Source organism: Anser cygnoides, chromosome 1 (assembly GCF_040182565.1).
Source record: "Anser cygnoides isolate HZ-2024a breed goose chromosome 1, Taihu_goose_T2T_genome, whole genome shotgun sequence".
In the NCBI taxonomy this organism is placed as follows: domain Eukaryota; kingdom Metazoa; phylum Chordata; class Aves; order Anseriformes; family Anatidae; genus Anser; species Anser cygnoides.
Genome location: NC_089873.1, coordinates 79291954 through 79319423, shown reverse-complemented (window position 1 = coordinate 79319423; position 27470 = coordinate 79291954). Strand labels below are relative to the sequence as shown.

The window sequence follows — 27470 nt, the reverse complement described above, 5'->3', positions numbered from 1 at the left end:
GTAAATGGATCATGGTATCATACTGGAGACTTTGTTCTTGGATTTTATTTTTTTTTTAATTTTATTTTTGTTTTCTTTTTTAATGTAGTGGTGGTATGTCTTTTGGAATTGCTTCATTTTATTCTGTAACCAGGCCGAACAGGAGGGTTTGCTTGGCAATTTTTAGGCTGGGGAGGGTGCAGCTGGAAATGTAAGGGAGTGGCAAAAAGGGAAGGAAAAAAAAAAAAAAAAAGGAGGGTTGGAGGAAACAAAGGTTGTTTTAGTATTTTCTAAGTTCATGGCTATAAGGGTTTGGGTATTCATCATCCCGTGGAAAAAAAAAAGCAAGAGATGGACCAAGGGAACTTGTCCTGTTTATTTGACTAGGCCTTCCCTTGACTCAGTATGCTATAATCATCTTTATGCTGGTTGTCTTTCAAAGTATAATTAGCCTGGAAGTGAATGTGGGTGGTATGGAGAAGTAAAAAAATCAGAAAAAAATAAATAAGAAAGAAACGGTTTGGTGAAGAAAAAGGTCTTGTGTAGCTTTCCAGTTTTTTGGTTTGGATGGGGCATATGCAGTTGAAGAAGCCAAAGATGTCCTGAGTTGAAGTCCAGAGGCAGTTCACTAGAAACAGTCTATCTGGAACACGCCACAGTTTATTACAACGGTGATAATACTTTGTAGCTACATTGTGCTCTCCTTGGTAATATCTCAAGGTGCTTTACAAATATTAAGGGATTAATCTGCACAATGCCATTGACAAATAGGTGTTACTGCCACCCCCTCTTACATGCCTGGGGAGCACAGCAGCTCAGTTGTGCAACCCTTTTGCCAAGAGTTAAGAATTTAGGTTAAGTCACCCCACTGCAGCCAACTGTTCAAATATAGCAAGAGAAAAACCTAGTTGCTCTGTCTTCTGCAGCGTTTGCAGCTGTCCACTTAGCTGAACTCAATTTTATTTTGGTGGACAAACTTGCAACCTGGACAGGAGGCAAAGTTGTAATTAATCCCTCTGTAATTGGCATAGCAGTAAGTAATTCTGCTTAATCCATTCCTTACTGTGAGGATGAAGTAAGGCTAAACATCTGAATTGTGGAGGGGACAAGGGGAAGACAAGGGGTGTAGGCAGAGAAAGACAGACAGAGACAAACATTTAGTTTGCTGTGGTAGGCACATGTTAAGAAATACCTACATAAATAAAACACCTTTCTTAATTTTCCCTCATTTTACCTCTTGATTTAATTAGGTGAAATTCAGGGAAATAGATGATTCAGTTTGGAAAAATTTACTAAAATTTTTTCTTCCCTACCCCTTCTTGTCTTTCATTCAGTCCGTAAGAGTCTCTGGAGTGTGAAATGTGAAGGCACCAAATTGGAATTAATTTTGCTTTTTCATTTAACAGATTGTGTTACATTAACACCACAGTATTGCCAAGCAGCAAACCTCTCCCTTCTTCAGATGTTAGCTGCTAATACAGACTACAGACTGCTGAAAGGGAATGGCAGTGCTGAAATGCTTTATTTAAGTTTATCTCCCTTGTGGCTCAAGTGGACCCTGATTCTGCTAAGATACATTCACAGGAGCGGTCTCCCCGAGTTCGCTTTTATTGCTTCCTGGCAAGTGAGCTGGATTCGATTTCGTGAAACATTGCAGGAGCTGGAATTTCAAAGCTTGCTCAATCCTCAGAGAGACCTTTGTGAGACTCTGTTCTCCTCCATCTACACAGACACTAAACACGCTGAGGACACAATTGAATTAATCAGGACGACTCGTGTACATAAAATCAACCAAGACTCTATTTAAGAGATGACAACTTTGATATCATACTGTTCATTAGCAGCCAAGGAATTGTTGCTGCTTCTGTAACTGGTTTATTAAATTGTTTACTGATGATAGGTCTTGCTTCCAATATTAAGTATGCGTTGAGAGTATTAGTCTAGTTCTACTGAAAAGAACTAGCTGTAAATGACATCACAGGATTTATTTTCTCTTCCTAAATTGCATTTTGTTTGCACTTTTGAGTGCATTTTTTGATTTTCAGTCCTACAAGTTCAGCCCAGGATCTGACAGTCAAGCGGAGTTCTCTCGTGCTCTTGGATGGCGATCGCCATACAAATTCTACAACTTGAACTCTTACCATGATGATACCTGCCTTTTCACAAAATGTTTGTTTTGTGCCCTTTCACAGTCAGGATGGATCCTGGAAGTAAGTTATGCAAATCCCAGTGGGGGCTAAATCTGATCTGCAATTAGTACATTATTCTATAGCATGCGACAAGAACATAATACTAGTCAGTGGCCTATGGAGTAAATGGTTCTGCAGGGCCTGGTAAAGTAGTAATAAAGGGGCCTCAAATCAGAGAATGAAACAAAACAAAACAAGGTATATGGCTCTTGATGCATCCAGTGCCCAGGACTGTTTAGTGAGAAAGTGTCAGGTGACATGACCCCTGTTCAGTGCAGAATTGCACCGTAATAGTTCAGATCGCGTTGTTATTCCTGCTGAAGATGGCAGGGTTTAAAGCTCAAGCTCCCTCAGGAGCAGTGGTCCGTTCTTTGGCACCCTCTCACTGAAGAAAATACAAGTCCATTCCTTTGCTTTTTAGCAAAATTGTGTGTCATCTGTCTGTGAGAGACTATTCCATTTCAGACTTTCTGCCCTTTGAACCAGAATTTTCATATACATTCTTTAAAAATCCCATGCTACAATTGTAAGCCTAAATTACATGAATTTGAGAGAATCTTAGCAAAACTGCCTTTGAGGGATGGTTCTTCTTTCAGCTCTGGCACTGTTGCCTTTTTCCATCTTTACAACTGTAATCCGGTTGCATTTAAAATCATCAGGAATCAACGTGGTGTCACTGCTAATGGACCTGGGTCAGGAACCCAGCAAGATGCCTGTTGTCTTTAGTGTGAACAAAACTCTTTTACTCTATGCGTGTGTTAAAGATGACATGGTTGCACATGTGTAGAATTATGCTGTATTTCATCTATTAAGAAAATAGGGGAATATGTTACAGTGCTGCTAGGATTGCCATCCTCAAATGCAGATGGCTTCAGCTGCTGCTGCTTTATACCTACAGTCCAGGGTGGTGGACACTTCACCTGTTTGTTTGTTTATAGGCCGTTTTTAAAGAATGATACACTCAGTGCTTCATAATCCCGTTCTAAGCATATACTGCATATCTAAAATTTTTGTTACTTGTCCATTTCTTTCCCTTAATGTTAATTCTTTGTTTCATTAAACTGTGGTGTGTGTGACTATAAACAACTACATAGTTGCCAAGTTTGCAAGTTTACGGTTTCCTGGTCAGTGAAGCAGCTTTTCAGAATATAATTTGTCAGGTGAGTTTGATCCCACTGGAAATGCAAGGCATGTGGCATTAGGGCCTGTTCCTTGCAAGTTAACTGAAGAGTAACCACTAAGTTCAATGGAGTTGAATTAGGAACCATGAGAATGTTGGATGTCATGCCTTTGTCATCATACAAACCAAATCCTGCTGAATTGTTTGTGGCGTATCATGCCCAGCAATTCTGCAAAGAGTTGGTCACAGCTTTTTATATCATATCATGGTTGCATTATATTGAGCAGTCTCTTGCCCCCCAAAAGGCCCTCTCTGCTTCTTTCCAACATGCAGCTGAGGGTAGCAAACACCAATCTGCCATTCTTGCAGCCATCTCTTCCCAATTTCTTTTTCACAGAAGCATGGAAAGATTTTTTTTTCAGATTTTTCTTTTAGATTTTCAGCATTTATTCTAGTAGAAGAAAATCAGAAAACTGCAGAACGGAAGGTGAAGTTTCTCTGCAGCAGCACTAGTTTGGCAGAACTGATCAATGCATATTTTATAAAGCATGGTTGAATGGCTCTAAATTAATTGTAACTGCTACTATATGTGGGAAGGTATAGAATGCAAAATATATGTTACACGTGCTTTCCTGTTGGTGCATAAGCAATTTTTAAACTGCCCAGGAAACACGTTGCTGGCAAGGATTCACTTGGCTGGGCTGCTGCCTCTGTCAACTTGGTCGTTAATGGCTGATAACGCAGGTTGCAATAATAATAGTGCGTTTTCTGAGAACAGCATTATTTTCACAGTGCTGATGGAAGAAAGGCTTGCTAGCAGCTGATAATTAATGATCAATTTGGAGATTATCACAAACAATTTACAAAGGTTGACTTTTCCTTTAGAAGTCCCTTTGGATAGACTGGATGTTAAATTACCTGCCTAAGGCTTTTACTTTACTTGTGCTAATAAGATGAAAATGACTGTTTGAAGAGCTCTGAACTGAACTTTTCAGACTGTCTGATAATCCATACAACTCTTCTTTAAACATCTTAAGTGAGTGAGCAAATAGAGACTATAATAAAATTGAAAACCATCATATAGGCACATGTTACCACCCAGTCTAAGTAATGGGGCATGACAAATAAGAGGCACTGCTGTAGAGTTCATATTTCCATTTTATGGCATACATTAAATATTTGATCGTCAACCAGCAGATAGAAACAATTGGGCTAAGAGTGTCATTTGCAAATAGAAGAATAAGATTTAGGCTGTCATGGCCTGAGCACAGGATCGAGAACTTCTATATCTTAATCCATGCTTCAATATGATCTCTTTACATGGTGGTGTGCAGACCACTTAAAATCCTCTTCTGTATTCCTTCAGTCTGTAAAAAGGAGTTAGTAATCCTTATTTGCTTCAGAGGGGATAATAATCCTTATTTACTTCACAGAAGGGATATGTGAAGAGTAATTAGTATTTCTAAGTGCTTTTAAGGATGAAAAGAGTACTGCGAGTATAAAAAGCTCTCTAGTAAATTGTATAGAGGAAAGAAGAGCCAAAGAAGTAGGATGAGATTTATAGAGGTATGTGGCTGTTTTGAGACATAGACGGGCTCCTGGTCAGATTTTCAGAAGTGCTTAGGTACCTTCATACTGGAAGCACATTTGAAGATCTCTTGCAGTAAGACAAACTCTTTTTTTTTTTTTTTTGGCACTTTAATATCTTTATAAATCTGGCTCATGCTTCATATCCATGACATGTGGGGTGGGAGGGGGGGAGTAGAGGGAAAGGGGTGTAAAGGCCTAGTAACAGCTGTACTTTCTGATCTTCCCCCTCTAAAGCAAGGATGGAGATGGGGTGAGAAAAGAGTAGGAGAGGAAGGAAGGAAAAAGCCTTTGTACATTCGATGGGTTCTTTTATAAGTGGGATGGGGTGGGCAGGCTGCTGACTTCGAAATGCCAGCAGGGAGACCCACCACACAGCTGCATGCTTGGTCCTTGTTGCGGTGAAGCCAGAGGCATGCTGTCAGTTTAAAAAAAATAAAAATAAAAATAAAAATGTTTCCCTAGCATTAGTTTTGTAATTTTGAGACTTTATGTTATGGTTGAGATTTTTAAAGCTTAAAACCTGATGCACCTATGTGAGCCTTGTACAAGAGAAAGAAAAGCGAAACAGGAGCTGGTTGTAGCTGCCCATCGTTACCTTGATAACGCATTTGCTGAATGTGGCATTCCTCATTTTCACTGTACTATGGACTTATCATCAGAGCTATTGAATAATAAGGGAAACTGGAAATCAGAGTGTGTGGATTGCTATCCGAATTTGGCCCTGGTTTGCTGTGTGAGGGTGGGGCTGGTGCTTGGACCTTCACTGAAGTCCTTCACCAGTGCTGGGCAGCTCTGTGGGTAAACAAGAACCAAACTGGTGTAATGGTTTATCTGTGAAATGGGTATTGTCATCAGCATTTCATGATGCAGGTATTTGAGATTCCTTTAAATTAGTTGTCCCAAGTAAAAAGCACTCGTTAGTTGTAAATTACTGTGGCGGTACTTGGCAAGGGGTGAGTTTAATCTTGTATGAAGAACAGGGGATGGGATCCAGTGAAGCTGGATGGGGTAGTGAAAAGAATTCAGTGAAATTCTCCAGCTAAATGCTGGTGGGTTGTTTGTTTGTTTGATGAATAGATTTCTACATAGATATGGCCAATATGTATAAAAATAATAATATATATATATATTATTAGGATCTCTTGGCAGGCTGGATAAAGAAACTTAGTTTTGCAGTTACAAAATACAGTACTTGAACAGACTACTTAATTTTTCCCCTTGATCACATCAGTATGCACAAAACTATCAGGAAAATTAACGATACAAGCAAGTAATAACAATAGCGATCACCAATAAAATGTTTTCTCTTTTAAAAGAAAATCAGAGCTTGCAAAGCTTTTTATAAAGGTAGTTAAACATTCTTATCTCATGTGTAGAAATAATAAAAAAAAGGGTGCCAGAAAGATTCAGTAAATTATGTGGGGTCACAGAGGGAGCTGTTGAGTTCTTAACATTGTGTCTTAGTAACCCATGAGCATTCAGGAGGGCACTAGGCAATGAGCTACCTGCTCACAGTTTCCATGTTTGTGCTGCTTCAACAATGATCAACCCCACAGGACATTGCCATACTGCAGAATTAAATTTCTGCTGTGTATTTCAGTTGTTCAACCAATCCTCTATCCGAGATGTCATTCAAACAATTATAGAGCTTGCCAGATGACTACTTACCCAAATCAAAAGCTATTTATTACCTTTTTGAAATTAAAAATTGGACAGTGGAACTTCTGTGTTGCATTTGGTATCCAGTTCATGGTGGTGACATTGAAAACGTAACTGATCGTCTGCCTGTGATAAAACTAGGGAGGTGTTTGTCAGTGGCTGATACCAATGAATCATTTTTTCTCAATGTCGCAGTTTAATATGACCGTGATTATTCCTAATCAATTCCATTATTTGCACTAGGTAGCCCATGGAATGACTGGGCATCCTTTCCCTGTTGAGAAGTGTTCTTTCCAGTGCCATCATCAGGTGCATCAGCAGGCCTTCTGGGAGACTTCCCATCTGCAGCCCATGCAGTACCTTTTTATGGGGATATAGTGCAAACATGTCTGGTCATTCTTGAGTTGTTCTCGGTGCCAAGCCCATGTACTTGTTAAAAAAAAAAAAAAAAAAAGACAAGGGGTGGGGGTGGTAGACTAAAATAAAGTGGGAAGAAACTTTGGTTGTTTGGTTTTGTTTAATAGAGAAGTTAATTATCTAAGATGCTCAGCACCAACACCCCTTAGCCTGAAGGACTCTGAAGGTCCTCTGTCCCTCGGTTATTTAGGCCGAAGGTGCCCCTTGAATTCCTCCTTCACACAGTGGTCATTTTGCTGGTAGCAATCATGACGTACATTTTAGATCTGAACATCTGGATTCAGACTCACTTATAATATAATTAGGTGTATTCCCAACGCAGAGAAGGTTTTTGATGGAAGAGGTCTTTTCAAGAAAGCTATTATACCACTCGTTACAGCAATAGCAGTTGGGTTTACTTTACTGTAATGTATATTTATTTTTTTCAGAAGACTATAGCTTTGTTCTGAAATTGGACCCTCCGTGGCAATACGTGCCTTTAACTGCTAGATTGTTTTAATACATCTTGGTGAAAACAATTATACGCAAGCACATTTTAGTGGTGATTTTTTTAAAGCATGTTTGAAGGCAGTGTGTGGACAGTGTAATGTAGGGGAAGAGCCAAATGTTTATTTTAAGATGTGTTTGAATGAATCTGCCTACATAAACTTGCCAGTGCTAAGAAAGAGGGGCTCTGCCCCTTTTAGATCACAAAGGCCTCTCAGTGGGGGATGGTTTTGGTAATGGAAAAAAACAAAAAAGGTTCCAGTATGTGGTGGAGGAGGTAAAATAAACAAACAGCAATGGATGATTGCTTCTCTCCATCAAGGCTTCTTTATTCTTGTGAGCTCGGTCAGTGGTCAGTATGTTAGACACCCCTCCCTGTTTTATCCATCCCATAACTGTGTTCTTTGACAGCGCTGGTTTATACAGCTGGGGCTTTGTGGGGCTTTATGGGAATCGCTATTGAACAACAGGCATGAAGGTAGACAAAGCACCTATGGAAGGGTGGATGGCAGACTTCCTCTGAGGTTTCCTGGGGGAAAAGATACTGCTTTCTGGGATTCTTGACTGCTTTCCACGCACCCCAAAAAATCCCAAAGATTTTGAGAGGGGACACCTTTCTACAACCGCGTTTCAGTGCTGTCGCTCACCATTCTAAAATAAAATTCAAGACTCCTTATGGTCCTAAAGGTATGCTGTCTGTATATAATGATCTCTCATTTTCATATTTGTGGATTTGTTTTAATTTAGAATAATGATACGCATTTGTTTGTGCGTGGGTTTATGTGCGCTGTATGGTTAATAGCTATGCTTCAATTATGTAACTGCTCCAGCAGCATCTAGGGTTAACATTTGTTAAGATGGGTAATTATCAGCTATTTGTGACTCGCAATAAATATTGGTCTTTCTCTTGAAATTTGACAGGCATTTCTTGAATCAACTATAGCAAAAATTCAGCTTGTAGTCAGCGGTGGGTTGAAGTCAACACACTTTCCTAGGTGCACAGTTCTAGCAGTGAGGAAGCACGTTCATGTCTGCCACCAGCAATTTAGAGAAAGGTTCAGCAGCACTTTAAACCGAACACAAGACATTCAGAAAGCTAAAATGACAGAATTAATGCGGCTTGTACAAATACCACTGTGAGTGAGCAGGCATGTGCCGTGATGGATGATTACACCATGCATTTGTTAGTGTAGATTTTTAGTTCTTACAGTTTTATGAATAAAAACTAGGAAAACAATATAACAACTCCCAACCTTTCACAAGACAGCTGAAAGCAACTTTCATGGTACAACATGCACAGCAGTGAAGCCAGAGCCCTCGCATCAGCCCATAAACTTTTCTCTGTTTTACCTCTTGTGCGATGCATCTATTGCAACAGAGATGGCATGGTTCTGTGGGCAATCTGCAGCACGATATACGGACACAAAACCACCTGAACACTTGAAATAAAAATTCATCTTCTCTTTTGGAATATTGTCAAAATGTCTAAGTAAAATTATTTAACCATTTTTTGTTTTACTCTATTTGTATTTCAGAGTAGTTTTCAGAGGCAGCAATTTTCACTAGTTTCTGAAAGGCAACATCTGGGCTTTGGAACAATCTCTTTTCAGCTTTGGAAATTCTACCTCAAATTGGTTAGACATTATAGATGTTCAAATTTTTTTTTTTTTTAACATAATAGAAAAGCAATAATGTATTTATTCCCTGTCATTTTGTTTTCAAGTTCAGTTTGATTTTTCTTTCTCAGGCTCTCCAGGATTATTTGTTCCTGGGCCAAGAATGCACCTGTCATGTATAAACTCCCCCAAAGGGGAGGGGGGCAGACACATGCAAGTGAACAAAAAATAATAAAAATTCTAGGCAGATGGAATTAACCTGTTAAAAAGAAAATGTTTGTATCCATTAAAGACATTGCTTTGCCAAAGTATATTTTTGCATACATACACACACACACACACAAAACTTTTCACTATGCTTGTAATTCTTAATGGTGTGCACAGGTTCTCTGAGGCTCCAGTTCTGCTCCCACTAAAGTCGCTGAGACGCTCAGTATTTCTGTGATTCAAGTTCAAGCTATGAATGTATATGCATGCATACTTTCCTATTGTATCAGTTTTACCAGCAAATGTACAATATACATATGGATAGATGCGTGTAAGTGTTGCTGTGTTTATTTGCATTTTTGTTATAAAGCACACATGATGCTAATGTGTATCTAAATGATGATTGGAGCAAGAGTTTGTGTAAGAATGGCAGAACAATACTTCAAGTTCGGATGCATAAGCATTAGTGGGTACATTGAAAATGATTTTAAGAGTGCACTTATTCGTGTTTATGAGAATCACTCATGCATGCAATGTAAACTTCTTACTCTGAACTTACTGGTAGGTGGGGAAATTCAGAGTGAAGTAGGAAAAAAAGAGATGCACTTTAAATTTCATTTTTCTAATTTTTGTTCCTTGTTCATTTATGATTGTATACAAACTCTGTTGAGGGAAAGCTGTTATTTAAAAAAAAAATCCATGTGTTGAGTTTAATATGTAAGTAGGGAAAACAAGGGGAAGGGAGAGAGGGGCTTGAAGCTTGATAGCTCTTTCTTTGTAACTCACATGATGAAGCTATAGGCTGGTGGAACAGTGGGAAAAGCTGTGTCATAAATTAGCTAGGTCTCAATCAGAAGGATGGCTTCTTGTTCTGAAGTCTGGACATCTTTTGGGAGAGAACTTTTACTATTAATGTTGATTCCAGTGGTAGTAATGCGTCATTTAATAATGCTTGAAGAAAATTTTATGTCAGCTTGATTAGATAAAGAATACGAATGACCAAGAATAAGCTCCCTATATTGCAGAAGTTCTAGTACTAGCTAACTTTTCAGAATGAGCCTGCACTTCCTTGAATTTCTTTGTAAGAAGTCATTCATAATTGTCATAACTTTAAAGCTTTTTCAGCTCTTTGCCTTCATTTCACTCACTGTCACTGGAAATCAGGTATGCATGTCTGTGTGATGTATGGATTCCTTGCAGAACGCAGCACAGCTCTCCCACTCAGCGTCTGGAGACTGACTGACTTCTTTTCTGTCATTTTCAAGAATTTGTTTGTACGGCGAAGTTTCAAGGACTGAAATCTCTAATTATTTGACTAGACTCCTGTTGGTAGTTCAGCAGGCAGAAGAATGGTGATTACCTAATGTCACGGTGACTGTGATGGTTCTTTCAGTAGTGATCAATTACTAAAACTCTACATGAAAATAAAACCAGAATCTGCTAGTTCTGTTGTGGCATGAGGACAAACACCAAAAGTTAAAATAAATAAAAAAACATATGCAAACCAAACCAAACAAACAAAAAACCCACAAGAAGTATGAGGAACTGAGGCGTGGGGGGAGGTACATTTCTAAAAGGTTGGGGAGGGGGATAGGAAGACAGAGTTAATTTGAGGATGCACTGGAAAATAAATGAATTTGTGGATTTAATTCAAAATCATCCAAGCAGAGTCTTTTGCATGAAAGAAGCTAGTGATCAGGCTTGGTTTACTTGAAACATCAACAATGACTGCATCCTGCTGTTTCAGAGTTTGTGCTGATAGATGCTCATCGTCTTTGACACTGCACCATTAAGTTTGTAGGTTGCCTGTGCTATAACCGCGTTTTTACTACATGGCTTTGTTTTCGAGAAGTTCTTTAAAAATCCACGTTTTGAAGTTTGATCTTTTAGAAACACACTTTTCAGCAGAAGAAAAGTCAGATCATATTTCTGTTTTGGAAATACACTATTAGATTTTGAGCTTCCTGAATCGACATACAAACTAGTGAAGAACAAAAGGCCTAGGAATTTGACAGGTATGAAACAAAAGCAGGATACCAGGTTCTCATGCTACAGCTGCATTTGCATGTATGTCTCTGGGGAAATCACTAAATTTCCCTGTTTTAAACCTACTAGTTATGGTAGAAAACGGGGACGATAACGTAAAGTCCTGTTTGAGATCTACAAAACAATTATGCAGTATTCTTTGCAGTAGTAGAATAGGGTCTTGATAGGTGTTCCTTCATAGCTTTCAAATTCAGTTGTGGTTGAGGTTTGGTTTGTTTCATACTAGAGTATTTCATTAAAATAACTTTGTTGCACACAAAGAATCTACCTGCTTCAAAAGGTCAGTGAAAATTTTTGCATAATACGTATTGGAAACATTCAACATGATTATTTTTCACAGAATCACAGAATCACAGAATGTCTAGGTTGGAAGAGACCTCCAAGATCATCTAGTCCAACCTCTGTCCTAACACTAACAAGTCCTACACTAAACCATATCACTAAGGGCTACATCTAAATGTCTTTTAAAGACCTCCAGGGATGGCGACTCAACCACCTTCCTGGGCAGCCCATTCCAATGCCTAACAACCCTTTCAGTAAAGAAGTTCTTCCTAACATCCAACCTAAACCTCCCCTAGCACAACTTTAGCCCATTCCCCCTCGTCCTGTCACCATGCACGTGGGAGAATAGACCAACCCCCACCTCTCTACAGCCTCCTTTAAGGTACCTATAGAGAGTGATGAGGTCTCCCCTGAGCCTCCTCTTCTCGAGGCTAAACAACCCCAGCTCCCTTAGCCGCTCCTCGTAAGACTTGTTCTCCAGACCCCTCACCAGCTTCGTTGCCCTTCTCTGGACTCTCTTGAGCACCTCCATGTCCTTCTTGTAGCGAGGGGCCCAAAACTGAACACAGTACTCGAGGTGTGGCCTCACCAGAGCCGAGTACAGGGGGACAATCACCTCCCTAGACCTGCTGGCCACACTGCTTCTTATACAAGCCAGGATGCTGTTGGCCTTCTTGGCTACCTGAGCACACTGCTGGCTCATATTCAGCTGCCTATCAACCAGTATTCCCAGGTCCTTCTCTGCCAGAACAGAGATTTTCACATCATATTTTTCCTGAACTTGATTTTACAGTGTTTTTTCATGCATGAATTTCTTGCAAGTGCAAGAAAATGGAGATAATAAATTTTTAGTTGAGAGCATAGTGTTCATAGAAAGGGGTGATTTTTTTTTTTCATTTTTCTAATGAAAAAAAGTTTTACAAGATTTTTTAAAACATTTTATTGAAAGACACTGGTAGTGAATTTCTTATTGGAGCGTTTTGAAACTTGTCAAAATGAAACCACTGGAATTCTGAAAAATATATTTTCTCGGAAGACATTTTCTACAATATGTGGGATATCAGGTTGATCAGTTGCACTGCTGTAGAGATACTAGTAAACTTCAAAATAGATGGAAGATAGCATATTTCCTGCCCATTTTATATTCAGGATCTTCTAAACTGGTTGTAGTAAAAGATTACTACCCCATTTGGTGAGAAAATCTGGAAAGCAAAGCTGAAGGAGAAATAAAAGGGAGAAAGTGAGTTGGGTGAGGTAGAAATTACTGGGTGGCCTTAATCATAGGAGTACTTGCGGAGGCTATAGTAATAGGCAACCTCTCAGAAATATTGCACAGGCTATGCCACGGTGATCTTAGTATGTATTAACGAAAGAAATTTATTCATGAAACCTTCTTTGAATAACACAATTTATTTGTAGCATGTGTGCATTTTTAAAGATGGCTGATTGATATGGTCTTCAAAAGTAATAATTAAGAGATTATTGCATCTCAGTGTGAGTGACAGCTGAGGGTACGTTTCATGCTCATTCATTTATTGATTAGCAGACTAGAGATGTTTGCTGCTTGCTTTTTTGTTGTTTTTGTTGTTGTTTTTTTAATTGTAATATGACTTCAGTGAAGAATTCCAAACCAGGCTGCAAATGACTCAAAGATATTGCCAAGCGAAGTCTGTTTTTAGTGGTATGTGTAGAAACAAGTCGGGCTTGCAGTTCCCAGTGGGACAGAGTGTGGGAGTCTGCCACCCTTACTCATGTTGAGTAATACCTTATTACACAAGTAATCCTGTCAAAATGAACAGAGTTGGTTTTTTAGAGGTAGCAGTTATTCAGCATACAATAACACTGAATGAATTTGGGGCCAAAATGGAATGGAGACGGTTACTAATATTAATTGGCACCTTATGGTCAGACTGTCTGCAGAGATCACAGGTTCAATAAACCTGGGAAAATGAGCTGCTTTATTTGTACTAAACGTGAGCGAAGATGAGGCAGATATATTGCTGGCAGTTTGGAAAAGCTTGTGATTGTGCATCTGTATGTGTGTGTACGTATGGTACACATTACATGTATGTATATGCAATATTGCTGCTGTCTTCAATCATACATCATTTTTGGTGGAAAAACAGAATCTACAGGATTTCCCGTGTGTACTTTTGTTACAGGGCACTGTCCCTGCAGATCAGGAAAAGAGATAGAAATCCCGCTGCAGTTCGTGGGACTAGTTTTATTTACAGCATGTGGCTTGAAATCAAGCCACCTTAGCAAGTAAATTCACGATGCTATTGTTAGTTTGAATTAACTTCCGTGCTGTGGCTGAAGGATGAGATCTGTCTGTCGTGGCTGTACGTCCATCCTCATGGCATCTGTTCAGAAAGCGTCTCTTTGCCTGCCTCCTCTCTGCGGGGCCAAGCGATTTAAACTCTGCCCATGAGAAAGAACGAGTTCTAAGCTGCCAGAGAAACTGAAGAGGTGAACGTTTTCATGCCGATTCAGAAACTGGCTATGCGACTCCAGTCAGGCGCTGTCACGCCTGGTTATGGTGAGAAAACAACAATGCCGCTCTTGGTAAGGGAAAAAAGAAAGTCTTGCACCCTCAAAATTCTGACATACAATTTAAATCATCTCCCTACATCCTGTGGACTTGGAGCTGTCAAAAAGGCAAAGCCAGTGGTTGAACGGAAAAGCTTTTTATTTCTTTAAAAAGTGTACCAACTATAATTATCCATAACTATGCAGGCCTGTTTTAATGCTGTTTTATAATTACAGGTCTTAATGCTAGATTATACAAAGTCATTTATAAATAGTCAGAACAGAGGGACTTTGGGAGTTTTTAACCTGTAGATTGCTGTAGGTTGTGGCAGCTGACGGGATTTTGCCTGTATATGTATGGTGTTAGCTGTGCAGTGATTGATGAATCCCTTAATTAACTCCCAACAAGTTAAGATTTATGGCCTCATATCTTTTTCTCCTGACACATCTGTGTTTGTCACTTTTGAAGACATGGATAAGCCATTTCTCCAAAAGCTTTTGTGGGTATCTGAAATGTTTCTGAGGTATTTTGCTTAATGTAACAAGATTAGAGTTTTATGACAAAATTTATGCAATTTTATGGCATGAGCAATCGAATTGGGATGGATGCTGGTTATGTGCTAGAGGGCACTATCTCCTCGATTACTGGATACTGTTTTAGATTTATTTGGGGTGAACAACCATGTATCAAATGAACGAAAATGAACAAATGTAGTGGGGACACTTAAATGAGGTTCTGTTAGAAATAGTAATAAAGAAATAGACCTGTGGAAAGATTGCTTTTTGAGTCACTGAACTCAAGGAAAAGAAAAAAAAACAACTGATGTTATGTGGTAGCCTGAAATTATTTGGGCGGATCCATTACTTGTACATGGCATAAGGAAACTATTCATGTGGATGCAGTGCATCTCTTCCTCTCCAGTGGGAAAATCCAGCCACGCTGAAGTCAATCTGAAAACACTGAGATCAATAGGCACAGAGTATCAGTTTAAGCCTACGAAGAGTCAGCTGTAAATTGAAAGGGAGTAAAGAAATATGTGGAGAACATTCTATTGTAAGATGAATCACTCCAAGAATTTGTGGGATAAGAGTGTGTTAGAAAAGTGAGATTTTACTTCTCTGACCCCCCTCAAAAAAACAAACAAACAAAAAATTTTTGCTACCAGAAAAAGCATTTATTTTACAAAAAATTAACAAAATTCTGCATAATAACAAGTGTTTCTGAAGGCAGAAAAAAAGAATCCCTTTACAAGAAATAGGGTTGTATTTGAATTCATCATTGGATCTAAGTCTTCAGTTCCATCCTAACCCGTGATAAAAATCAAGTATGGGCCTATGGTTTATAACTCAGATGTGTCTCTGCAGTGGGCTGAGTTCTGCCTGCTTCTTACTGCATCTGAACGTTGCAGATTTAGGTTGTCTAAGAAATTAATATTTAGGTATTGTATTTATATTTAATAGAAATGATTTTCAAAATTCAACTCATTTCAAAATTTAACTCTTGCTGCAAGTCTTAAGTGGCAAGACTCCATCTGCAGACATGCCCTTTTAGATGCAGTTTCTGGTCCACTGTGTTCCTGCTTTTCTGAAAGTTATATCTTGGTTTTTATTTTATTTTTTATCCTATCCATAAGTCATTGATGTTTGGGGAAAACAGCATTTACTGTTTGATTGTAATTACACACTTCTTTCAGAGTGGTGTAATTGAAAAGCTTTCCGTGTTTCAACCAGTTTGAAGAAAAGACCTTTAAGCCATGTAAGTTGTAAACCGTTGTGTTATCCATGAGGGTAGGTCCAGGGTATTTGCATACCTTTATTAAGATGGTATCATCCCAGTCCTTTGTTAATAAATAAATAATTAGACCTAGATCTGTTTAAAAGTGCTCAGTTTCAGATAACGTTGTTAATCAGAATTTAGCTATTTCCTTGTTAATACCCGGTATTAGCTCAGTAGGAAAATGAGGAGGTATGAAAAGAACAGAATACAAGGATATGGACTGTGGGAGCATTTCAAATTCAGAAGAGGGACTGATAAAGACCAATAAAGCTGTAGAAATAATGGAAAGACCAGCTGTGAATGAATCTACCCAGTATCATGGTGTCGTATGCTTGTGAAGCTATCAGTGATTTGATCCTTTGCTACTGTAGACTTTGGTATTTACTGTCCTTTTGGAAGACATTTCCAGTTGAAGTAGATAAGGATTATTTATTTAAAAAAAAAAAAAAAACACTTGCATTTTCTTGTTGAAATTTCCTAGCTGTTTGTAAGCAGTAATTTCTGTGAAACCGTAATGTTTGTTTGATGTTAGAGGTGGTGATGAGATGTCTGAAAGGACAGATTATGCCTAACTCAGGCTGGCTGTGGGCAGAACTACCTGGAAGACAAACTGTGGTTGTTGCCTGTGCTGTGTGACCCTTACCCAGTGCTGTGCCACTGTTTCTTTGAGTGTCCTAGTCACTTTGGAGACTACAGCAGATTAGATCAGTAACTTTGCCTTCTTAGCCACATTAGCAGTTTCTCAGCCTTCTACTATTATGATGGATGGGTACACGGCTTGTAATTTAAACAGGGTCTTAAAAGAGCTGTGTGAGGAAGGAAGAAGCTGCTGCTTCCTTCACTAGTTTTCTCCCTGGCCTACAGTCCAACCCATAGGATTTTTAGTTCTCGATAATTGTCTGTTTTTCCTCATGCATAGAGGTAGTCATCTCTATTGCCTTCTTTGCCTATTTTTATAAATTCCCTGTAAAAATGATGTCATGCCTGTTGGGAACAGGTGACAAGCAGAAGGTGGTGATGACCTGTAGCACCTTACTGTAGTGGAAACCGTATATGCATTATAAAGTTAGCAGAAGAGCTTTACTTTGACGTGGTAGTCAAACCCTCCTTGTGAAGTGGTGTGGTAGAACCCATGGTTGTTGTGGTTTAATATCAGTAGGAGATTTTCACACAACTTGGGTATAGAGTATATAAAACAAACCTTCAGTACAAAGGAGGGTCTCCTTTCTTTATGTTATGTTGTCAAATTGCAGTGGAGAATTCTGTAGATGATTTACAATATTTTTAGTCATCTTATCAAAAATATAAATATCCTAAAATATAAAACATTACTGTGCAATAACTGAGTAATGATTTTGTATCCTTCCCTTTTTGTTTACGAAAACTGTGACAACCGCTTAGTGCTGATTGTCAGAGAGATTTTATGAAAAGCCAAGATCCTATTAAGGCAGTGTTGAAAAAGAGTAACCAAAATGTTACACTCAAAATCAACAGAAAATTTACATCTTGGTGCAGTGCAATGCAAAATATGAATAATTCGCATTAACTTCAGGAAGGACTTGCATGTTTTCTGCAGAAGAAAAGCTTGGGATCTGTCACATCAAACATAGCTGTAAAATGCTGAATTCAGTGGGCTTGTAGAAAACTGCCAGTAAGAGTCTATCTGGTGATCTCTGTCTTTATACATATGCTTCTGTGCAGACATGTAGGTGGGAAAGCCTAGAAGACAGAATTCAGGTAGGATGTATGAAGTGTTAGTCTGTTGGACTAAGTCAAACATTAATAGAAAATACAGATTGCTTCTCGATGTACAGGCAATAGGTGGTGTTCAGAAGAACAGGCGATGTGCAGCTGAGTATAGGCTCTGGTAGGGATTTTTTTTATCTGATTTTTTTTTTTTAAATATAATCTAACTTGGCTCAGGAGGTAAAGTGCAAAATGAGATCATTAGAAACAAAATAAGTCCTAACAAAGGGCTGTTTAAAGTCACTGTTTGTTTTCAGACCCAGTTGACTGCTGCTAAGAACCATTTCGTGCTCAATATGCCAAATCGTATGGACATGCTCCACCTCACAGCAGCCCCACACATGGTTCAAGAGACTGCTGGGCTTTTGAAATGCAGTCCTTTAACTGTGAAGTGGAAAATCAAAATGGGGTAATTAGAATCATAAATGCTAGATTTTTGAGGAGGAGCAGTATTACTTCAGCCTGTCTTTTCAACTTTTATGTACAATAGCCTTCAGTTTCCTTGTTCATAAATTCTATTCCATTAAATATTTCTCATTTTTCTTTCTTTTCTTCTTTTGACTTTGTCTGTAGGATTTGTTACTTTTCATTCCACTCCGTATTACAGATGCCCCAGCTTAGCACAGTGGCCCATTATGTCATCCATGTGCATACCCTGATTTTTGTGAACAATGTTGCTGTAATTAATCCCAGAAGTCACTTGCATTTTAATACTCCACTGGACCCCTCTATTTTGAGGACCACGCAGGAAGTGTTCTGGGTTCAGACTGACTTGTAAGGTTTTCAGTAGTGCCTGGTTTAGATGAAAACTTCCAAAGACATAAGGATCGTCTCAGCCTTTCTGAAGGGTGAAGATGCACACATATTATCAAAATAATGTTAGAAGACAATCTCAAAAAATTGGGAAAGTGGGCCTGAATTTTGAGTCAGGATTTGTGGGTGTTTTTTATGGTGTGTGCTGTATGTATCTTCCCTTCCTATACTTTTTTATATAGAGATGTGAATTAGGTTTATATGTGTATTTTTCTGATCTGGCTATAGGTAGAAAGTTTAGGATATCTTGACAACAAGTCTTCATTCACTTAGTGGAACCTTGAATTAGTGTTGTAAAAAAGCTTAGATTATTAATGAGCAAATATTTAATTGTTAATTATCACAGATCTGTAAATCTGAAAAGAATCTCTCAATGCGACTGTAACACACTATCGTTTGCATGGATGAAGTTTTGTATACACAGACATTTTGACTTGACAGCAACCTTTTTTATTCTATTTTATTTTATTTTATTTTATTTTATTTTATTTTATTTTATTTTATTTTATTTTATTTTATTTTATTTTATTTTATTTTATTTTATTTTATTTTATTTTATTTTATTTTATTATCAGTAATGGTTAAATACATGCAGATGGTTATTCCTTTAAAGCTAAGTTGACAATAGCTTGTATCGGGAGACATTCTATCTTCTTACAGTCTCTTGGAAATGCAAAACCAGATGGGTATTTTTTTTAAAGGAATTGCATTTCATTATACAGTCTTCTTAGGTGAATTTTCATGTTTAAGAAGCCAGAATACAAGAGAGTGCTATATTAGTGTATTATTCTCACAACAAACAAGCCACTGTTCTGTTGCTACCTGCTTGGCCATTGTTCCCAATTGTGTATGCTTTGCAGTGGTATTTGGATGGTTTCCTGCTCTCTGCCAGCACAAAAAAGGCATTTCTGTTACAATGGCCCCTAACCACACAATGACGGCATTAAGGATTTATTTGGAGGTTTCATTATTTTCTCCTCTTTTGTTCCTTCCAGGATGTCTTCCAAGCGACCAGCCTCTCCGTATGGGGAAGCAGATGGAGAGGTAGCCATGGTGACAAGCAGACAGAAAGTGGGAGAAGAGGAGAGTGACGGGCTCCCAGCCTTTCACCTTCCCTTGCATGTGAGTTTTCCCAACAAGCCTCACTCTGAGGAATTTCAGCCAGTTTCTCTGCTGACGCAAGAGAACTGTGGCCATAGGACTCCCACTTCTCAGCACAACACAATGGTAGGTTTGCTAATGGTCTATTGTGCTTACATCCATTCTTTGAATTCTGCCTCTACAGTAGTTTGGCATCCAGATCTGTACCTTATGGAGTATACAATGCAGAGTTACACGTACAGAACATGCTACAATAATGTGAAAGCTCTGACCTAGCTGGACTGTCTTTACCTTTCACTACAAATGCCAAATCCCTGAGAGTGCAAACTCCACTTTTCCTCACCTTTGCCTGCTGGCTTTTGGGGTGCTAAAATTTTTTAGCTACATCGATGTGAATTTGAAGTGTGTGTGTTCAGCAAACAGTAAATGGTTTTGGAACACTGTAAGTGAGAGTCATGTTTGGCATGTTGTCTGAAATATCACCCCAATGCCAAGTTTATGCAATAGTAAGGCACAGAAGTCTGTATAAAGGGTAAAAAAAAAAAAAAAAAAAGCGAGGGAGAGAAAAAAGAAAGAAAGAAACTTGCGGTTTTGTCTGATGTGTATTTTACATGCCACACATACAAGGAAATTTACTATGTTTACAGTATTAAATCAGCCTACCACTGTTTCACATATGAATTACCACCTTTTTGTGCACTTTACAAATGACTGTGCACTTCAGTCACCACATTTAGCGGCCCTCTGGAAGTCCAGACCTGGCTTTATGTAAAAGCTGACAAACAAAAAGGATGAGAAAGCAATGCCACGTTCCTAACTAGTAATGTAGTGTCACTATTGTGAGGTGACATGTTTTGACCCTTGATGTAGAGTACTGTGATACGTTTTTATAAAGGTTGAAAGGTGCAGGGAAAGGCATTGAAACCCCAGGACTTAGGCACCTCGACAAAGCTGTCTGTGTGAGCACACTTACACAGCTCTTGCCCGTTTCCAAATTGACTGCAGCTTTTCTCTTAGTCCCCCACTTTGACAAGGGCACTGACAATTTCACTTTAAGTGAAGATAATGAATGGACCTGCATATTTGAAGGCTTTTAATAAGGCATTGCCAAATAGGTGATGGTGTGTTCTCATAAAAGCCTGCAACAGCTCCATAGTGGTATTTAAGCCCTTACAGCTCATTACGCATTATGTAACAAGCCCTATGTAACAAGCCTCAGGGATTATTATTTCTCATAGGACCAAGCCACAGGGTATTCACTGAAGCTGCTCTCCTAAACAAAATAATTCACTGATCCCAATCCATTTTTTCTTCCGTTTTAGTATAACGCTTAAGTTCAAACAGTGGTTCAGAATATCAAATTTTGTTTTATTTTGTGTTATTGCAACTTCTAGTGAATAAAGAGCCTCATTGGGAAAACTACTCATGGACAGAGATGTCTTTTTTTTTTTTCTTTTTCCCTAACTTGCTTGCTTCTGATCCTTTATCATACATTTTGTGGCGATGTAATTCTTAAATATTCAGTACCAGCCAGGTACTGGCTAACCAGGATGTTAGAATATGTAACTGGTGTATGAGCTTTGCTGTATTTAGGCCTATTTTAAGAGAGTACGTTAAAGTTAAGAGACTGTTCCTGTCAACACTTAAGTCAATAGGAAAAACTTTCGATGACTCCAGCAGTGTAGATTCTAATGAAGTAAAAACTCATTGTCTGCTAAGGAGCCCAGCAGGCATATTCTAGTTACACCTCACTGAAACATTTAACTGCTGTTTAACTGATTTTAACCAGCTTTTCTATTCATTTATAATTTTTGAGATCAAGAAGTTTAGCTGATCATCTAGTGTGACTTCCTGTTACGAATGATGTTTAATGTGATGTGAAAACAGTGTATTATTTCTCTTCATAATACAAGATACTGTATTACTGCATATTTTAGACAGTTTTGCCATAGTAGTGAGATATTGTAGGGTTATTTGAAGCACTATTTGGGGTTGTAGGGACTGCTTTTGTCTTCATACATACTTAAGAAAATTGCCAGTTTGTATGAACATGACAGTTTTGTAGTATTTCTGTTTTAAAGAGAAGCATTTAGTAAAACATTATTACATAGGTAGGTCAGAAAGGATGTAGAGAAACAAGGTTGTGATTAGTATAAATTAGTTAAAATATACATAATCCCTCCCTTGGCCACTGTGGTATGTATATCTCATAAGAAGGAGGTGGCTGAATCTTGTCGTTGGATAGCTTTTAGATGACTTCAGCTTGTGTGATTAGCAGTTGCAAAAGTCATTCCCAATGAATATTCTCACCTTCACAGCAGCACAGAGGTTGTCTTAATGCTGTTTGATCTGATATTCTGTGCTTTTTTACTGTCTCTGGGAAGCAAACCCAGGTGTGTGCACATGTGCACACACCACTGCACAGTGCAGTCCAATACAGTTTTATTGATAAAGCTCCAGCAGTGTGCTTCACACTTCTTAATAGCTTGTCAGCTGTATTACTACACCTACTGACTGAGTCTGCAAGTGACTATGGAGTTCTCATTTTGTAGCCACATGCTGTCCTTAGCAGGGTACACCTTTACAGATCTCCCCAATGTCCAATAAGACCCCATCAGACATACAGCCAGTCTGAAATCATGCAGCGCATCACTGCTGAACCCCTCTCAGCCATACTGCTTTCTGCAGATTGTTGGCTAAGACTCTTCTCCTGAGGGATTTCTAGGTAGACATGGTATATAGATCCACAGAGACCTTTCTGTGTTAGCTGCATGTACAACACCATTTGCATGGGGAACAATCTCGGCAGATGAAAACCACAACCAAGGGATCTGGAAAAGATGTGGAATTACAAAGCTTTGTCTCATTGGTAGGCTGCTTAGCTGAATTCCTCTTGTCATCACAACCATCCTTGTCTTCTCATATTCTGCCTCAGCACTGTCTTGAAGGAACACTTTGGAAAACAATTTCAGCCTTGAGAATCAATTTCTTGGCCTCACTTTTCTAGCTGCCAATTAACCCTCTGTTTCATAGGTTACTTCCAGCTGTGCTTCCTTTTATATGTCCTTCCAGGTGGGACATCCTAGGATCCTTAAGATAAAGAGCTGATGGTAAGAGTGATAACTCAAGTTCGCCCAACTTAGACTTTCCAAAATTTAGCCTGTTGTAATTTACCAAGTTGTAACGACTCCTGCCTTTGACTACCAGTTTAGAAACACAGCTTTGAATTGCTGACTAAGTTTTTATAGGAAAAAGTTTTTATAAGTTTTTATAGAGGAATAATATAAGTTTTTATAAGTTTTTATAGAGGAAAAATTTTCAAGGAAGAAGTCTTCAAACCTTATCAAATTGGCAAAAAGCTGTGAAATCACGTCCTTCATCTTCGCATAGAAAGATGGAAGATGCTAGAACTGCAGCCATCAGTTTTCTCCATCAGCACCAGGTTTCTCCATCCTTGGAGATGTTCAAAAGCTGTCCAGACATGGTCCTGGGCAGGTGACTCTAGGTGGCCTTGCTTGAGCTGGGAAGTTGGATAAAATGAGCTCCATAGGTCCCTTCCAACCTCAACTGTACTTCTGTGAACGGCAGGGGCAGCTGTATCTCATACTTTTTTCCTCTTGAAAGGAGAAACTATATGCTTATTTTAGCTAGGAAAGCTCTTACACTAGTAAGTAAAGAAACAATAAATTATCAGACTTAAACCAAAGGCTCAGAAGACAAATCAGACAATGTTTATCAGGGTGCCCCTAGAATGCTCATAGCAGGCCCTGAGCTTATCAGGGAAATACTTGAGGATTACAGTATCAGTCAATACCTTTTCTGATTAAATGTGTTAAGGCTACAGTGTTTGGATAGTAAAGATAGTTGTTAGCCCATCTAAGTTCTGAGAGTTTATTTTGTTTATTTCTGACTGTCTGCCTTACCACGTTGCTTAATGCTTTGTGTTTTTGCCATCTCTCAGGACTACTGACGTCACCAGCAGTGCTTGTATGCTAATTTCTGAACGTAAGAGATTTCTTTGCTAAAAACACTGATTAAAGTATACTATGGATGTTATATACTGAGGTCAAATTTGACCATTTTTCATAAAGGAGTAATATCATTCAAATGCTGGATGAAATGGAAAAGACAATAGTTCTGACCAAAAATCAACCTGGTAAAACTGTAATTGTGACACTATCCAAACCTTCCATACTGCATGACTGCGTTTGCTAGCCCACGTTTGTCCTGCACTTTCAGTGGGATTTAGGATTCATTTCCAGCTGCGCTCTGAATTGATATGAAGTACTACAGTGCACTGTTAAACAGCTTTATTGCTTTACATGAACAAATGCTGCATTTCTGTGGTGGATGAAGTTACTCCTCTGGAAGTTGGGAAGAATATTAAGAAATTTTGATCATGTTAAGAATACTGCTTAAAGAGCTTACTGACACATTGTCCTGTGCTTTTCCTCCACTTGTCCCAAGCAGAAGGTTGCTTAATGCTGCATTTGAATTTTGTTGTTGCGTATGTCCTGGCCTGCACTTCACCTGTTGGTCTGGGTTTATCAGCTTGTGAATAGTGTTGGATCAGAACAACATGTGGCTAGAACACTTTGCTGCTATTCAGAAGTTGTGAAGAGAATGGAAATCTGAATGTACGTAGCTTTTTAAAAAGTCAAATAGAACTCTAATTATACTGAGCTAAAGAATGCCTATAAAAAAAAAAACAACACACCACTGGTTTTAGAGAAATTTTAATTTCCAGCATACCTTTGTGCATCAAACTTAGGATAAGTTATTGTGATGGTACAATGCACAGTGTTGTGAACACCAGTGCTGTTATTGTGCCAGCTCTAATAATGAGAATTTCATTGTTTGGGGAGAGCAGTCTCCTACACTCTAGACAAAAGTGTAATTACTTTTGAACGATGTGGAATGTGCTCAGTTTAATAGCACAGAGAATAGATTCACAAAGATTCAGATAAAGCTAGCTTGGAAGCCATATGTGCAATGTGGCAGTATGAAATTGTTAGCAGGCACCATAATTACAACACACACACACACACACACAATTTCACAGTTTAAACTATAAACTGTTGTTTTTGTAAGAGATAGACAGGTTTATCAGAACAAGACTCTTTCAATTAAAACAAAGCAGAAATGGTGGTAAGTTTGCATTTGCCTTTTTTTTTGATGTTCTTTCCTCCCTCTCTTAATGGTAAATTGATATTTATAAGATGATGAAATTGCATTGTTACAAACATTGCATTATAAATGTCATCACAAGAGTAGCACATGAAAGCAGTTTCCACAGATATAATTTCAGGCTTGCATCAGAATTTGATCTTTTCAATCTTTACACTTGCACTGTTGCAGGGAATGACTGTGCTGGTTACTAGGAAAGGGAACAAATAAAGAATCATCATCCAGGACCCATCAAACAGCTATAGAAGTTGCATATTGCATTATTTAGTCCTTAACCTAGAGAACTAGGCACAACCCTTGAGAACCAGGTGTGACAGAACAAGAAAAAGTTTTGACACCTCTGGTATATGCCTGAAAATATATCTTTCATTTAATATAGTATAACCTGCCCGTCCTCCTTGTCGTGATTTATATTCTCTCCAATCTTGTCCCATTTGCGTTTCTATGTATTGCTTATAGTATTTAAGAAGTACTTGCAAACTACTTTTCGTACAAGTCCTATATAGGGTAGGTAAACCAAATAAAATATTTTCATCCTTCAGATGATGCAGAGAATTAAAGCCATAGCGCAATTCAGGAGCAGTATGTCAGTTTATGGAAGTTCCCTTGGCTGGTTCTCTATGAATACTCTATGAATACAGTGAATTTCACTTACTTGTGGCCCTGGTAATCGATAATAGATATCTTATTCCAGCAGAAATAAATGGGCGGGAAGACTGGATGAAGTTTGAGATGGACTGTTGGTGTTTTCATCAGGCTCGGAAAGGTTCAAAGGTTGGTTAGGGGACAATAAATAAGTAATGAAGTAGGAAAACCTTTTTTTTTTTTCCTGAGCAGGAGGGTTAGAACTGCATTTAAAACAATAAGTGAACAAATCAAGACCAGACTTATCATTTATAAATTGCCTGAAATACAGGGTGCAGATGACTGTAGTTTTTAAAGGCCATGGAGAGAAGTGGAAACAGCAGTTGTTTGTTTTCGCTCAAGATCATCTTACTGTGAAGCAGTCACGTTTTTAATGGATTCATTTGAATGCAGTTAAGCAGAAAATAATCAACAGAAAAGTAAACACCTTTGTTTTATAGAAGTGCTGGGAACTGTATGTATCCATTGTTTGCAAGTGATTATATGCCTAGGAATCAATACATTGACTTCATACTGGAAAATATCTTCATTTAAGCTTCTTGCATAAATACTAGCAAAATCTAATTCAAGTGAATAGCTGAAAAACTGCACAGGAAAAAAGATAGGTAAAAGCATAAAACCCACGATCCTTAGGAATATTTGAACCAGATGGTCTCTCTTAAGATGAAAAGAGCTATCAAGTGCACTTGCAAAAAAATACTTAAGCCTTAAATGAAAAAAACTTGGTCATCTTTCTAGGCAAAGTAGTCAGCCCCAGGAATTCCACAGTGGACACAGTGGCTTCATTCCACATTAAGTTGAGGAGCACTGCTGAAAATGAAGTCGAGGGTGCAGAGAAAGCCTCATCAAGACTGCAAGATTGGTTTATAGCAACAAAGTAAAGAGACTATGTTTAAGTATTCCTACTTCTTGATACAGCTTGTGCTTTCAACAATCAGTCCCTAGTGGTGACATAACCTTGGTAGCATCTGTGGTATCTCCATCCTACTCAGACAATAGCTGTGGACTTTTTATAGTTTCGGCAGTCTAGGTCCATCACTTCTTGCACTCTACCCAAATTTATTCTGCAGCTCTTTCCTTTTTTTTTTTTTTTTTTTTCCGGTGATAATAAATCCTTACAGTATTGCAGTGAGCCAGAGACTCTGATGCCAATAAAACACCCAGTTCTCCATGGTTCTGGAAAGAGAAGGCAACAAAAATGTAGTTAGTTCTCATGGTCTCCATTTCAACTGATGGATTTATCTCCTTTGGCCAAGCTTCTGCACAGTTAGGAAGTTTATGGCTTCGGGCTGCCAGTGTAACTACTATCAGAATAGAGAGCAGCACACCAGGCTTTCATGCCCTTATCTAACACACGATGAAAGGCACATTGGAATCTAAGTTGGTTATATTTTGCACCTTGTGTAGTTCTATATACCACCTTGACTCATTTTTGCTTCAGTAGCTGCCTGTTCGTTTTAGAACTTCCAGAACATTTTTCCCCTTGTGCTTTCTGTCTGCTCCATATGCTTTTCATATCTACCTTGCTTCTTCCTGGCAGCTGGTGTGGCTTTCTCTCTTTCTTTTCACTGCAGGTGAGAAAGCCGCCTTCTATACTTCCCTCCGTATAAGAACACTTGCTATTATCACTCTTTATCTGCTTGCAGTTGTCCTCTGAAAACCTTTTTCTCCATTACAAGTTTTCTTGCTCTGCTTGTAGTCATTATTTAACGTGGTCATTTTTATTATTTAATCCATTCTAAAGCCTTTTAGTAAATAGCTCATATGAAGACATTGCACAGTAAAATAAAGTATTGTGCTGTTAACTTGGACAGAATGTCAATAAACTATGGTTGGTTTTTGATATGCAGCTCTACTTTCAGTGGAAATATACCAAAATTGAAATGCATTGTGAAGCATTGGTCATGGTTTCTTGATTTTCAGGGCTGCAAGGAATGCCCGTGATTATCAGCTCTGGCTCCTAGAAGTGCCAGAAACTTCTGCTGCACTAAATACAATCATGTTTTATGTCCTCTTCTCTAACTATCAAATGTTTGTGTTTGTAGTTGGGATGTTACCCACTGCAGTGACATTTTGAAGTA

General features: G+C 38.5%; 1 protein-coding gene across 24 annotated transcripts in view; it reads left to right on the top strand.

Moving 5' to 3' along the window:
• Window positions 1-27470, top strand: part of SOX5 (SRY-box transcription factor 5) — a 643266-nt gene that overhangs the window by 369904 nt on the left and 245892 nt on the right. For 20 of the 24 annotated variants that reach the window (XM_048046777.2, XM_048046774.2, XM_048046778.2 and 17 more), the window contains one exon: window positions 19452-19683. In XM_048046777.2, coding sequence (XP_047902734.1) covers window positions 19453-19683 — 231 coding nt within the window. In that variant the 5' untranslated portion in view covers window position 19452. Of the gene's footprint in view, window positions 1-19451; window positions 19684-19707; window positions 25519-27470 lie in introns of those variants that run through there. The other 4 variants (XM_048046783.2, XM_048046784.2, XM_048046785.2 and 1 more) reach the window with 2 other exon arrangements.